The sequence below is a fragment of the Salmo salar genome, chromosome 12 (assembly GCF_965601325.2).
Source record: "Salmo salar chromosome 12, fSalSal1, whole genome shotgun sequence".
Lineage (NCBI taxonomy): Eukaryota > Metazoa > Chordata > Actinopteri > Salmoniformes > Salmonidae > Salmo > Salmo salar.
In genome coordinates, this window is record NC_138302.1 from 15,922,805 (window position 1) to 15,936,769 (window position 13,965).

At 49.5% G+C, this 13,965-nt stretch overlaps 1 protein-coding gene across 2 annotated transcripts in view; it reads left to right on the plus strand.

Annotated features, from left to right (window-relative positions):
* The window catches only part of LOC106594414 (mitochondrial adenyl nucleotide antiporter SLC25A23), a 34,631-nt gene extending 20,992 nt beyond the window's left edge, over positions 1-13,639 (plus strand). For both annotated transcript variants that reach the window (XM_045690805.2, XM_045690806.2), the window contains exons 4-10: positions 2,080-2,191; positions 2,544-2,702; positions 3,342-3,515; positions 9,293-9,406; positions 10,087-10,254; positions 10,610-10,757; positions 11,900-13,639. In XM_045690805.2, coding sequence (XP_045546761.1) covers positions 2,080-2,191; positions 2,544-2,702; positions 3,342-3,515; positions 9,293-9,406; positions 10,087-10,254; positions 10,610-10,757; positions 11,900-12,087 — 1,063 coding nt within the window. In that variant the 3' untranslated portion in view covers positions 12,088-13,639. The remainder of the gene's footprint in view (positions 1-2,079; positions 2,192-2,543; positions 2,703-3,341; positions 3,516-9,292; positions 9,407-10,086; positions 10,255-10,609; positions 10,758-11,899) is intronic.
* Positions 13,640-13,965: the final 326 nt, after the last annotated feature.

Sequence of the window (13,965 nt, forward strand, 5' to 3'; positions counted from 1 at the left end):
GTTTACTGGTTGCTCAGGAGGGAAAGGGGAAGTCAGATCTGTGGAAGACATTTGACTTAGTTGTGGAGACTACAGGAGATCCAGATAAAGGAAGGAATAGGAGCGAGAGCTGTGTGTTTATTATGTCTACAGGAGATCCAGATAAAGGAAGGTGTAGGAGTGAGAGCTGTGTGTTTATTATGTCTACAGGAGATCCAGATAAAGGAAGGTATAGGAGCGAGAGCTGTGTGTTTATTATGTCTACAGGAGATCCAGATAAAGGAAGGTATAGGAGCGAGAGCTGTGTGTTTATTATGTCTACAGGAGATCCAGATAAAGGAAGGTGTAGGAGTGTCACGTCCTGACCAGCAGATGGAGCTGTTGTTGTAGTTTTGGGGTCAGGACGTGGCAGTCTTGTGTGTGTGATTGTTCTGTGTTGGTCTTGTGACTCCTGATCAGGAACAGCTGGGGATCGTTGTTCCTGATTGGGAGTCATATATGTAGGAGTATGTTTGTCACTTGGTTTTGGGGGTAGTTGTTTTTGCACTGCGTGTTGTGTGCCTGCAAAACTGTTCCTGTCTGATATATTGTTTGAATTGTTAAGTGGATGCTCTACTCCTTTATTTTAATTAAAGATGAGTATTCCCATACCTGCTGCGCCTTGGTCCATTTTTACAGAAGACAGCCGTTACAAGGAGTGAGAGCTGTGTGTTTATTATGTCTACAGGAGATCCAGATAAAGGAAGGTGTAGGAGTGAGAGCTGTGTGTTTATTATGTCTACAGGAGATCCAGATAAAGGAAGGTATAGGAGCGAGAGCTGTGTGTTTATTATGTCTACAGGAGATCCAGATAAAGGAAGGTGTAGGAGTGAGAGCTGTGTGTTTATTATGTCTACAGGAGATCCAGATAAAGGAAGGTGTAGGAGTGAGAGCTGTGTGTTTATTATGTCTACAGGAGATCCAGATAAAGGAAGGTGTAGGTGTGAGAGCTGTGTGTTTATTATGTCTACAGGAGATCCAGATAAAGGAAGGTGTAGGAGCGAGAGCTGTGTGTTTATTATGTCTACAGGAGATCCAGATAAAGGAAGGTGTAGGAGCGAGAGCTGTGTGTTTATTATGTCTACAGGAGATCCAGATAAAGGAAGGTGTAGGAGCGAGAGCTGTGTGTGACAAACAGGTGCTGTTAGATTACAATATATTTAGTTCTGCCTGTTTGGAACAGTGGAAACAACACTCGATAACGTATAACTAATACCAGTCTGTTCTAACGGGAAACATTTGTAAAGTCTTTATTACAGCATAGCAAAGATTAAAAACACACCAATCTGTGAAATGACTTTCTCCAACATTTTGCCGTTGCATGAGGTTTGGTGCTCATGGAGTCAGTAGGCTGTTAAACAAACACTCAAACAGGATGTGTCTTATTTCTGTAGATATATATATATGGATGATTTATAAAGCCTGGTACACTTAACAGTTAGGCTATTGATTATAGATCTAGTTAAATAGTTTCCTCTCTCCTCAATTTTCTTAGACAATTAGGCTCAAGGCAAGGGCTGTTTCCTGGTCTCTGCTGCTGCTGCCTCCTCCACATTGTTCTCACTCCCAATATGCTGGTTAACTTGTCAGGGAAAGGTGGCAATTCTACGGCGCACTGAAGAATATGTTTCAGAACCGCGGACAGCGACCGTATCCAACGCGGGAGAAAGAGCATTTGTTTATGAAATAATATTTGATTTATTATTGTTGCACCATTATTTTAACATAATATAACCATATACAATTTCAGTGTCACGTGTATTAGAGTGATGGACTGTGCCACCCCCACGGCCTCCACAATGGATCAGTCCACTCAGACAGGAGCCAATCAGATGGTGTCTTGTACAAAATAAAGATATAATAATGTGTTACTACTGGACTAAAGAAATATCGGTCGACCAACAGCCTATCAACCCGAACAATCCACCAGTCCACTAAATGGAGTCAGCCCTAGTGTGTCCGTCTGTGTGTGTGTTTGTCCGTCTGTGTGTGTGTTTGTCCGTCTGTGTGTGTGTACGTGTCGTGCTATGCGTAACATTCTCTCTCTCTGTCTCTGGTCAGTATTGACAGGGATGGTAACATGACCATAGACTGGGATGAGTGGCGAGATCACTTCCTGTTCAACCCCATACACAGTCTGGAAGACATCTCTCGCTACTGGAAACACTCTCATGTGAGTCACACACACACACTCGCATGGACGGATGTACACACACACACACACACACACACACTGGAAACACAGCAGAGATGTAGCCTGGATTCCAATATGAAAACGTTGATGTTTAATAACTAAGTAGATTGTCAAATGACTCCCCCCTCCCTCTTTCTCTTCCTCTCCCTTTCTCTCCTCCCCCTCTATCCCTACCTCTCCCTCCTCTCCCTCCCCCCCCCCCCTACCTCTCCCTCCTCCCCCGTCCCTCCCACCTCTCCCTCCTCCCCCCTCCATCCCTACCTCTCCCTTCTCCCCCTACCTCTTTCCCCTTCCCCCTGTCCCTCCTTCCCCCCTCTCTCTCTCTGTCTAGATGCTGGACATAGGAGACAACCTGACCTGTCCTGATGAGTTCTCCGAGCAGGAGAAGAAGTCAGGCTTCGTCTGGAGACAGCTGGTGGCTGGAGCTATGGCAGGATCAGTCTCCCGGACAGGCACCGCGCCACTGGACCGCCTTAAAGTCTTCCTGCAGGTGAGGAGAGAAGAAGAGAAGAGAGGACAGAAGAGGAGAATAGGAATTTAGGGAGAGGAGAGAAAAGAAAAGGAGAGTGGAGGGTAGGAGTCTAGAGGAGAGGAAAGGAGAGGGGAGGAGAGGGGAGGAAGGGAGAGTTGAGTAGAGGAAAGGGGAGGAGACTAGAGGAAAGGAGAGAAGATAAGAGGAGAGGGGAGGAGAGGTGAGGTGAGCAGACTAGAGAAAAGGAGAGGGGGAGAGGAGAGGAGAGGAGAGGGGAGGAAGATGGTTGGTGAAATGAAGTTGCCCCTACACACTGGTCTAAGTTCAGCTTCACATGTCTCCTCTAAATGGTTCAGGTTAGGATAGGGGGAAGATAAACTGTTCCTAGATCTGGTCCTGAGGTGGAGATGTGTGTTCAGCGCCACCTGGTGGGAATGTGAAGTATCACCACTGAAAGATTCTAACTACAGAGTCGTTCTCTAACTTGTGTACTGTACATCATGTGTTCACTCCAGATCACTCTGTGCTCATAATATTATGACATGATCCACTAGTCAGGTCTGAATAAGAGTGCCTAGAGGGTGTGTCAAAAGCAGTGTACTAAAGAGGGTGTCATTTAGGACACCCCTCCTGATAGTCTGTGTCTGTCCCCCCCAGGTGCATGGCTCGACCCCAGGGAACCCTGCAGGGGCCCTTGGGGTGGGGAACATGATCAGTGGGCTGAGGGCCATGGTGAAAGAGGGGGGGTTCAGTTCCCTGTGGAGGGGCAACGGGGTCAACGTCCTGAAGATCGCCCCCGAGACCGCCATCAAGTTCTGGGCCTACGAACAGGTGGAGTGGAGCGGGACTGGGAGCCACAGACAACTACACTACACCACACCACACTACACTACGCCACGCTACGCCACGCTACACTACGCTACACCACACCACACTACGCTACACCACACTACACTACACCACACCACACTACACTACACCACACCACAGTACACTACACTACACTACACTACACTACACCACAGTACACTCCCACACCACACCACACCACACTACACTACACCACACTACACTACACTATACTACACTACACCACACCACACTACACTACTCTACACCACACCACACTACACTACTCTACACCACACCACACTACACCACACTACGCTACACTACACCACACTACACCACACCACACTACACTACACCACATCACACTACACCACACCACACCACACTACGCTACACTACACTACACTACGCTACACTACACTACACTACGCTACACCACACTACACTACACTACACCACACTACGCTACACCACACCACACCACACCACACCACGCTACGCTACGCTACACCACACCACACCACACTACACTACACCACACTACACTACGCTACACCACACTACACTAACCTACACCACACCACACCACACTACACCACACTACACCAAACTACGCTACACTACACCACACTACACTACACCACATCACACTACACTACACTACACCACATCACACTACACTACACCACACCACACTACGCTACACCACACCACACCACACTACACTACACTACACTACACTACACTACACTACGCTACACCACACCACACTACACTACACTACACCACACTACGCTACACCACACCACACTACACTACGCTACACCACACCACACCACACTACACTACACTACACCACACTACGCTACACCACACCACGCTACACTACACCACACTACACTACGCTACACCACACTACACTACACTATACCACACTACACTACACTATACCACACTACACTACACTACACTACACCACGCTACACCACACTACACTACTCTACACCACACCACACTACACCACACCACACTACGCTACACTACACCACACTACACTACACCACACCACACCACACTACACTACACTACACCACACTACACTACGCCACACTACGCTACACTACACCACACTACACTACGCTACACCACACTACACTAACCTACACCACACTACACTACACCACACTACACTACACTACGCCACACTACACTACACTACGCTACACCACACTACACTACGCTACACCACACTACACTAACCTACACCACACCACACCACACCACACTACACTACACTACACTACACTACACTACACTACACTATACCACACTACACTACACTACACTACACCACACTACACTACTCTACACCACACCACACTACGCTACACTACACCACACTACACTACACTACACCACACTACACTACACCACACCACACCACACTACACTACACTACACTACACTACGCTACACCACACTACACTACGCTACACCACACTACACTACGCTACGCCACACCACACTACGCTACACTACACCACACTACGCTACACTACACCACACTACGCTACGCTACACCACACTACACTACGCTACACCACACTACACCACACTACACTACACTACACTACACTACATCACACCACACTACACTACACTACACTACATCACACCACACTACATCACACTACACTACACCACACCACACCACACCACACCACACTACACTACACTACACTACGCTACACCACACCACACTACACTACACTACACTACACCACACTACGCTACACCACACCACACTACACTACGCTACACCACACTACACTAACCTACACCACACTACACTACACTACACTACACTACATCACACTACACTACACCACACTACACTACACCACACTACACTACACCACACCACACCACACTACACTACACTACACTACACTACACTACACCACACTACATCACACCACACTACACTACACTACACTACACTACACTACACCACAGTACACCACACTACATCACACTACACCACACTACACTACACTACGCTACACTACACTACACTACACTACGCTACACCACACCACACCACGCTACGCTACACCACACCACACCACACTACACTACACTACACTACACCACACTACACTATGCTACACCACACTACACTACACCACACTACACTACGCTACACCACACCACACCACACTATGCTACACCACACCACGCTACACTACGCTACACCACACCACACTACACTACACCACACTACACTACGCTACACCACACCACACCACACTATGCTACACCACACCACGCTACACTACGCTACACCACACCACACTACACTACACCACACTACACTACGCTACACCACACTACACTACGCTACACCACACTACACTACACCACACCACACCACACTACACTACACCACAGTACACCACACTACATCACACTACAATACACTACACTACAATACACTACACTACACTACACCACACTACATCACACCACACCACACTACACTACATCACAGTACACCACACTACATCACACTACACCACACTACATCACACTACACTACACCACACCACGCTACGCTACACTACACCACACTACACCACACTACACCACACTACATCACACTACACCACACTACACCACACCACACCACACTACACTACGCTACACCACACCACACCACGCTACGCTACACCACACCACACCACACTACACTACACTACACTACACCACACTACACTATGCTACACCACACTACACTACACCACACTACACTACGCTACACCACACCACACCACACTATGCTACACCACACCACGCTACACTACGCTACACCACACCACACTACACTACACCACACTACACTACGCTACACCACACCACACCACACTATGCTACACCACACCACGCTACACTACGCTACACCACACCACACTACACTACACCACACTACACTACGCTACACCACACTACACTACGCTACACCACACTACACTACACCACACTACACTACACCACACCACACCACACTACACTACACCACAGTACACCACACTACATCACACTACAATACACTACACTACAATACACTACACCACACTACATCACACCACACCACACTACACTACATCACAGTACACCACACTACATCACACTACACCACACTACATCACACTACACTACACCACACCACGCTACGCTACACTACACCACACTACATCACACTACACCACACTACACTACACTACACCACACCACACCACAGTACACTACACTACACTACACTACACTACACCACAGTACACTACACTACGCTACACCACACCACACCACGCTACACCACACCACACTACACCACACTACACTACACTACGCTACACCACACCACACCACACTACGCTACACCACACCACACCACACTACACTACACTACACTACACTACGCTACGCTACACCACACCACACCACACTACACTACACCACACTACGCTACGCTACGCTACACCACACTACACTACACCACACCACACCACACTACACTACACCACAGTACACCACACTACATCACACTACAATACACTACACTACACTACACCACACCACACTACATCACACCACACCACACTACACTACACCACAGTACACCACACTACATCACACTACACCACACTACATCACACCACACCACACTACGCTACACCACACCACACTACGCTACACTACACCACACTACACCACACTACACTACACCACACCACACCACACTACACTATACTACACCACACTACACTACGCTACACTACACTACGCTACACCACACCACACTACACTACGCTACACCACACTACACTACACTACACTACACCACACTACACCACACCACACTACACTATACCACACTACACCACACTACTCTACACCACACCACACTACACCACACTACACCACACTACGCTACACTACACCACACTACACTACACTACACTACACTACACTACACTACACTACATCACACCACACTACACTACATCACACTACACTACACTACACCACACTACACCACACTACACTACACTACATCACACCACAATACACTACACTACACCACACTACACCACACCACCCCACACTACACTACACTACACCACACTACACCACACCTCACTACACTACGCCACGCTACGCTACGCCACACCACACCACACCACACCACACCACACTACACTACACTACACTACACTACACTACACCACACTACACCACACTATTCTACACCACAGTACACTACACTACACCACACCACACTATTCTACACCACACCACAGTACACCACACTACACTGCACCACACCACACTACACTACTCTACACCACACCACACCACACCACACTACACTACACTACACTACACTACACTACACTACACCACACTATTCTACACCACACCACAGTACACTACACCACACCACACTATTCTACACCACACCACAGTACACCACACTACACTGCACCACACCACACCACACTACACTACTCTACACCACACCACACTACACCACACCACAGTACACTACTCTACACTACACTACACTACACCACACCACACCACATTACACCACACCACATCACAGTACACTACACCACACTACACCACACCACAGTACACTACCCTACACCACACCACAGTACACTACACCACACTACACCACACCACAGTACACTACCCTACACCACACCACACCACACCACACTACACTACTCTACACCACACTACACTACACTACACCACACCACAGTACACTAATCTACACCACACCACTCTACACCACACCACACCACACTACACCACAACACACTACACCACACTACACTACTCTACACCACACCACACTACACTACACTACACTACACTACACCACACCACAGTACACTACACTACACCACACCACACCACACCACAGTACACTAATCTACACCACACCACACCACACTACACCACATCACACTACACTACACCACATCACACTACACTACACCTCACCACACCACACCACACCACACCACACTACACTACACCACACTACGCCACACCACACCACACCACACCACACCACACCTCACCACACTACACTACACTACACCACACTACACTACACTACACCACACCTCACCACACCACATCACACTACACCACCCTACACCACACCACACTACACTACGCTACACCTCACCACACCACACCACACCACATCACACTACACCACCCTACACCACACCACACTACACTACGCCACACCTCACCACACCACACCACACCTCACCACACTTCCTCCCTTATCTGACTTATCCCCCTCTCTCCCTGTCATCCTTGTCCATTCCCTCTTTCTCTCTTCCTCTCTCTATATTCTCTCCCTCCCTCTCCCTCTCTCTCTCTCTCTCTCTCTCTCTCTCTCTTTCTTCCTCTCTATCTCTCCCTCTCTCTGTCTCTCTTCCTCTCTCTCTGTCTCTCCCTCTCTCTTCCTTCCTCTCTATCTCTCCCTCTGTCTGTCTTCCCCTATCTCTGTCATTGACTCTCCAACTCTTCCTCCCTTATCTGACTTATCCCCCTCTCTCCCTGTCATCCTTGTCCATTCCCTCTTTCTCTCTTCCTCTCTCTACATTCTCTCCATCCATCCATCCCTTCCTCTCTCTCTCTCCTCTCCTCTCCTCTCCTCTCTGTAGATCAAGAGGTGGATGCGTGGCAGTAAGGAGAGGGGACCTCTGAGGGTTCATGAGAGGTTTGTAGCTGGGTCATTAGCAGGAGCTACTGCTCAGACAGCCATCTACCCTATGGAGGTTAGAGCATACACACTCACATACACACTCACATACACACTCACATACGCACTCACATACGCACTCACACACGCACTCACACACGCACTCACATACGCACTCACACACGCACTCACATACGCACTCACATACGCACTCACATACGCACTCACATACGCACTCACATACGCACACACTCACACACTCACACACTCACACACTCACACACTCACACACTCACACACTCACACACTCACACACACACACTCACACACACACTCACACACACACTCATACACACTCACACACACACTCACACACACTCACACACATTCACACTCACACACACACTCACACTCAAAAATACACACACATACACACACTAAAATACACACATTAAAAAACACATAAACACACACATTAAAATACACATAAACACACTAAAATACACACACACACACATTACAATACACACACACACACACTAAAATAATGTACACACACACACAGTAAAATACACACGAAAATAAACACATTTACGCATGCACTCCAGCACACACACACTCAAAAATACACACAGTCACACATTTGTATACACACACATACACTGATGTGGAAAAACATTATTACTCCCACATGCATTAACAAACTCTCCCCTCCCTCCCTCCCTCCCTCCCTCCCTCCCTCCCTCCCTCGCCCAGGTCCTGAAGACTCGTCTGACCCTGGGGAAGACAGGCCAGTACACCAGTGTGTTAGACTGTGCCAGACAGATCCTTCACAGGGAGGGCATCATGGCCTTCTATAAAGGATACGTACCCAACATCATAGGCATCATACCCTACGCTGGCATTGACCTCGCCGTCTACGAGGTGTGTGGGGGGGGGACTACATCACTAATGTAGTTTGTAATGTCTCTCTCTCTCACCCTCTCTCTCCCCTCCCTCTCTCTCTCCCCTCGCTCTCTCTCTCCCCTCGCTCTCTCTCTCCCCTCGCTCTCTCTCACCCTCTCTCCCCTCCCTCCCTCTCTCGCTCTCTCTCTCTCTCTCTCTCTCTCTCTCCCCCCCTCCCTCCCTCTCTCTCTCTCCTCCCTCTCTCGCTCTCTCTCTCTCTTCTCTCTCTCCCCTTTTGCTCTCTCTCTCTCCCCTCTCTCTCTCACCCTCTCTCTCCCCTCCCTCTCCTCTCTCTCCCCCCCTCTCTCCCCTCTCTCTACTTCCTCTCTCCCAGACTATGAAGAATGCGTGGCTAGCGAGGCACACAGATTCAGCAGACCCAGGTGTTTTCGTGTTGGTGGGGTGTGGGACCATGTCCAGTACCTGTGGTCAACTAGCCAGTTACCCTCTGGCTCTGGTCAGGACACGCATGCAGGCACAGGGTGAGACAGGGGGGGCAGGGGTGTGGGTGTGTGAGAGGGGAGGTGGGGGGGTAGGGCTGTGGCTGTGTGAGAGGGGGAGGTGGGGGGGCAGGGGTGTGGCTGTGTGAGGTGGGGGGTAGGGGTGTGGCTGTGTGAGAGGGGGAGGTGGGGGGGCAGGGGTGTGGCTGTGTGTGAGGGGAGGTGGGGGGGTAGGGCTGTGGCTGTGTGAGAGGGGGAGGTGGGGGGGCAGGGGTGTGGCTGTGTGAGGTGGGGGGTAGGGGTGTGGCTGTGTGAGAGGGGGAGGTGGGGGGGCAGGGGTGTGGCTGTGTGAGGTGGGGGGTAGGGGTGTGGCTGTGTGAGAGGGGGAGGTGGGGGGGCAGGGGTGTGGCTGTGTGAGAGGGGAGGTGGGGGGTGTGGGTGTGTGAGAGGGGAGGTGGGGGGTAGGGGTGTGGCTGTGTGAGAGGGGGAGGTGGGGGGGCAGGGGTGTGGCTGTGTGAGAGGGGGAGGTGGGGTGTGGCTGTGTGAGAGGGGGAGGTGGGGGGGGGCAGGGGTGTGGCTGTGTGAGAGGGGAGGTGGGGGGTGTGGGTGTGTGAGAGGGGAGGTGGGGGGCAGGGGTGTGGCTGTGTGAGAGGGGGAGGTGGGGGGGCAGGGGTGTGGGTGTGTGAGAGGGGAGGTGGGGGGCAGGGGTGTGGCTGTGTGAGAGGGGAGGTGGGGGGTGTGGGTGTGTGAGAGGGGAGGTGGGGGGGTAGGGGTGTGGCTGTGTGAGAGGGGGAGGTGGGGGGGCAGGGGTGTGGCTGTGTGAGAGGGGGAGGTGGGGGGGCAGGGGTGTGGCTGTGTGAGAGGGGAGGTGGGGCGTAGGGGTGTGGGTGTGTGAGAGGGGAGGTGGGGGGGCAGGGGTGTGGGTGTGTGAGAGGGGAGGTGGGGGGTAGGGGTGTGGGTGTGTGAGAGGGGGAGGTGGGGGGGCAGGGGTGTGGGTGTGTGAGAGGGGGAGGTGGGGGGGCAGGGTTGTGGCTGTGTGAGAGGGGGTAACATTAAACTACATTTATCTACCTGTCACTTTTCCCCATGTGTGCATACGCTCTCTATCCTCTCCTCCTCCTCCTCCTCCTATCCTCCTCTCCCTCCCTCCTCCTCCCTCTCCTCTTCCTCCTCTCCTCCTCCAGCCTCTGTGAAGGGCGGCCCTCAGCTCTCCATGCTAGGTCTGTTCCAGAACATTGTGACCCAGGAGGGCGTGGCCGGCCTCTACCGCGGCATCGCCCCCAACTTCCTGAAAGTCATCCCTGCCGTCAGCATCTCCTACGTAGTCTATGAACACATGAGGAAAGTCCTGGGGGTGGAGAGATACAGATGAGAGGGGAGGGACAGAGATATCATAGATGCCTTGGAGAGAATAAGGTGAAAGAAGGAGAGAAAGAGAGGGAGGGAGAGAGATGCTGGAGTGGGGGAGAGAGTGAGGAGGGAGGGAGGGAGAGATCGTAGATGCATTTGAGTGGGGGAGAGAATGAGGTGAGAGAAGGAGAGATAGAGAGAGAGAGGGATGGAGACGAGACAGACCAATGTGGGTGGCAGCTATGGGCTTGTTGCATGACCATGCCTAAAGACACAGTGAGAGGAGACGAAGGGAGGGAACAAAGGAGGGAGAGAGAGAAAGGGAGGAATGAATAAAATTACAGAGAGCGACATCTCAAGTACTGCACCCAAGTGATGTCTAACCGTGTGGAAGCTTTGTGGTTGCAAGTGTCATGATGGTTTCTATGACAACACGTGTGAGGTTTTACATGGCCTGTGCTGCATGTGGAGGTGTTTCTGGGTTTGAAAACTAGCCGACTAGCTTCTCTACTACTGGGTTGAGCTTTTCTCTCTCTGCATTAACAACGGGTGAGGACATGTTTGACAACTAACTCTGCTTCAAGACTTTAAGACTTTGACCAAAAACGAAACCCTTTACCATTTCACTACTGACAAAACCTCAAGAGAAGGATCACAATATGACTTTTTCCCCCGTGAATCTTTAGGTGGAGAATAGAGAAATCTCTGGGATAGGATGACACCATCTCCATGTTGTGTGGTTGGTTGGTCCTGAAGTAGGAAGTGATACTCCACTGGAACCTTGGAACCACCAGGACTTCTAGAACTTTTCATATTGGAACCTGGGTGACTTGAGAACTTTTCACAGTGAAAAGGGACCAGTAGCAATCTACCTCCCATGACTCATCGTAGGTGGAAGAAGAGGATGAGGAAGAGGAGAAGACGAGGTGTTGAAGACTTGCTTTCGATGATCTGAAAGGATTGGGATGTGCTTGTGGACACAGGATGTAAATAAACCTCTGCCTATGAGATTATTCTAAATTATAATGCTGTGAGGACATTTTAGACAGCCGGATGAGAAACAAACACATTAAACCTTGTACTGTATTTGGGGTTGCAAAATTTCAGTAACTTTCCCCAAATTCCCTGATTTTCCAGAAATCCTGGTTGGAATTTTTCTGGAATCAGACAGAAATAAACCCGAAATCCATAATCCTCCAACCATGTTTTAGAAAACCTGGGAATTTGGGGGAAAAATACTGGATTTTGCAACCCTATATTGAAACTTGAGTTTTTTCTGAATCCCAGTTACTGTGGAAAGTTTCAACAAAGAGTTTTATCAAGAGTTTTATCAAAGTATGTAAATAGTTAGAGATGCATGGTTTAATCAAGTGCTAAAGCCAATAGAACACAGCTACGCGCTGATGTCATCATGATGATGATACGACTCAAAGGTGATCCCCTTTTACGGTGTGTGTGTGTGTGTGTGTGTGTGTGTGTGTGTGTGTGTGTGTGTGTGTGTGTGTACAGCGAGTATGTGTGATTTTTGTCTCACACAAAGTATTATAAAACTCCAGAATGCCAAATCAACCAAACTGCCAAGATTGTGTTATTTTTCCCCCTTCTGTATAACTTCCATATTACTACCGTGTATTTATTTAGTGGGTATATGTGTATGAGGTTTTATCATAACAAGGACTTCAATGAGTCCAATGACTTCAATATAAGACCAATGACTTCAGTATGAGACCAATGACTTCAATATGATTCCAATGACTTCAATATGAGACCAATGACTTCAGTATGAGACCAATGACTTCAATATGATTCCAATGACTTCAATATGAGACCAATGACTTCAATATGTGTCCAATGACTTTAATATGATTCCAATGACTTCAATATGAGACCAATGACTTCA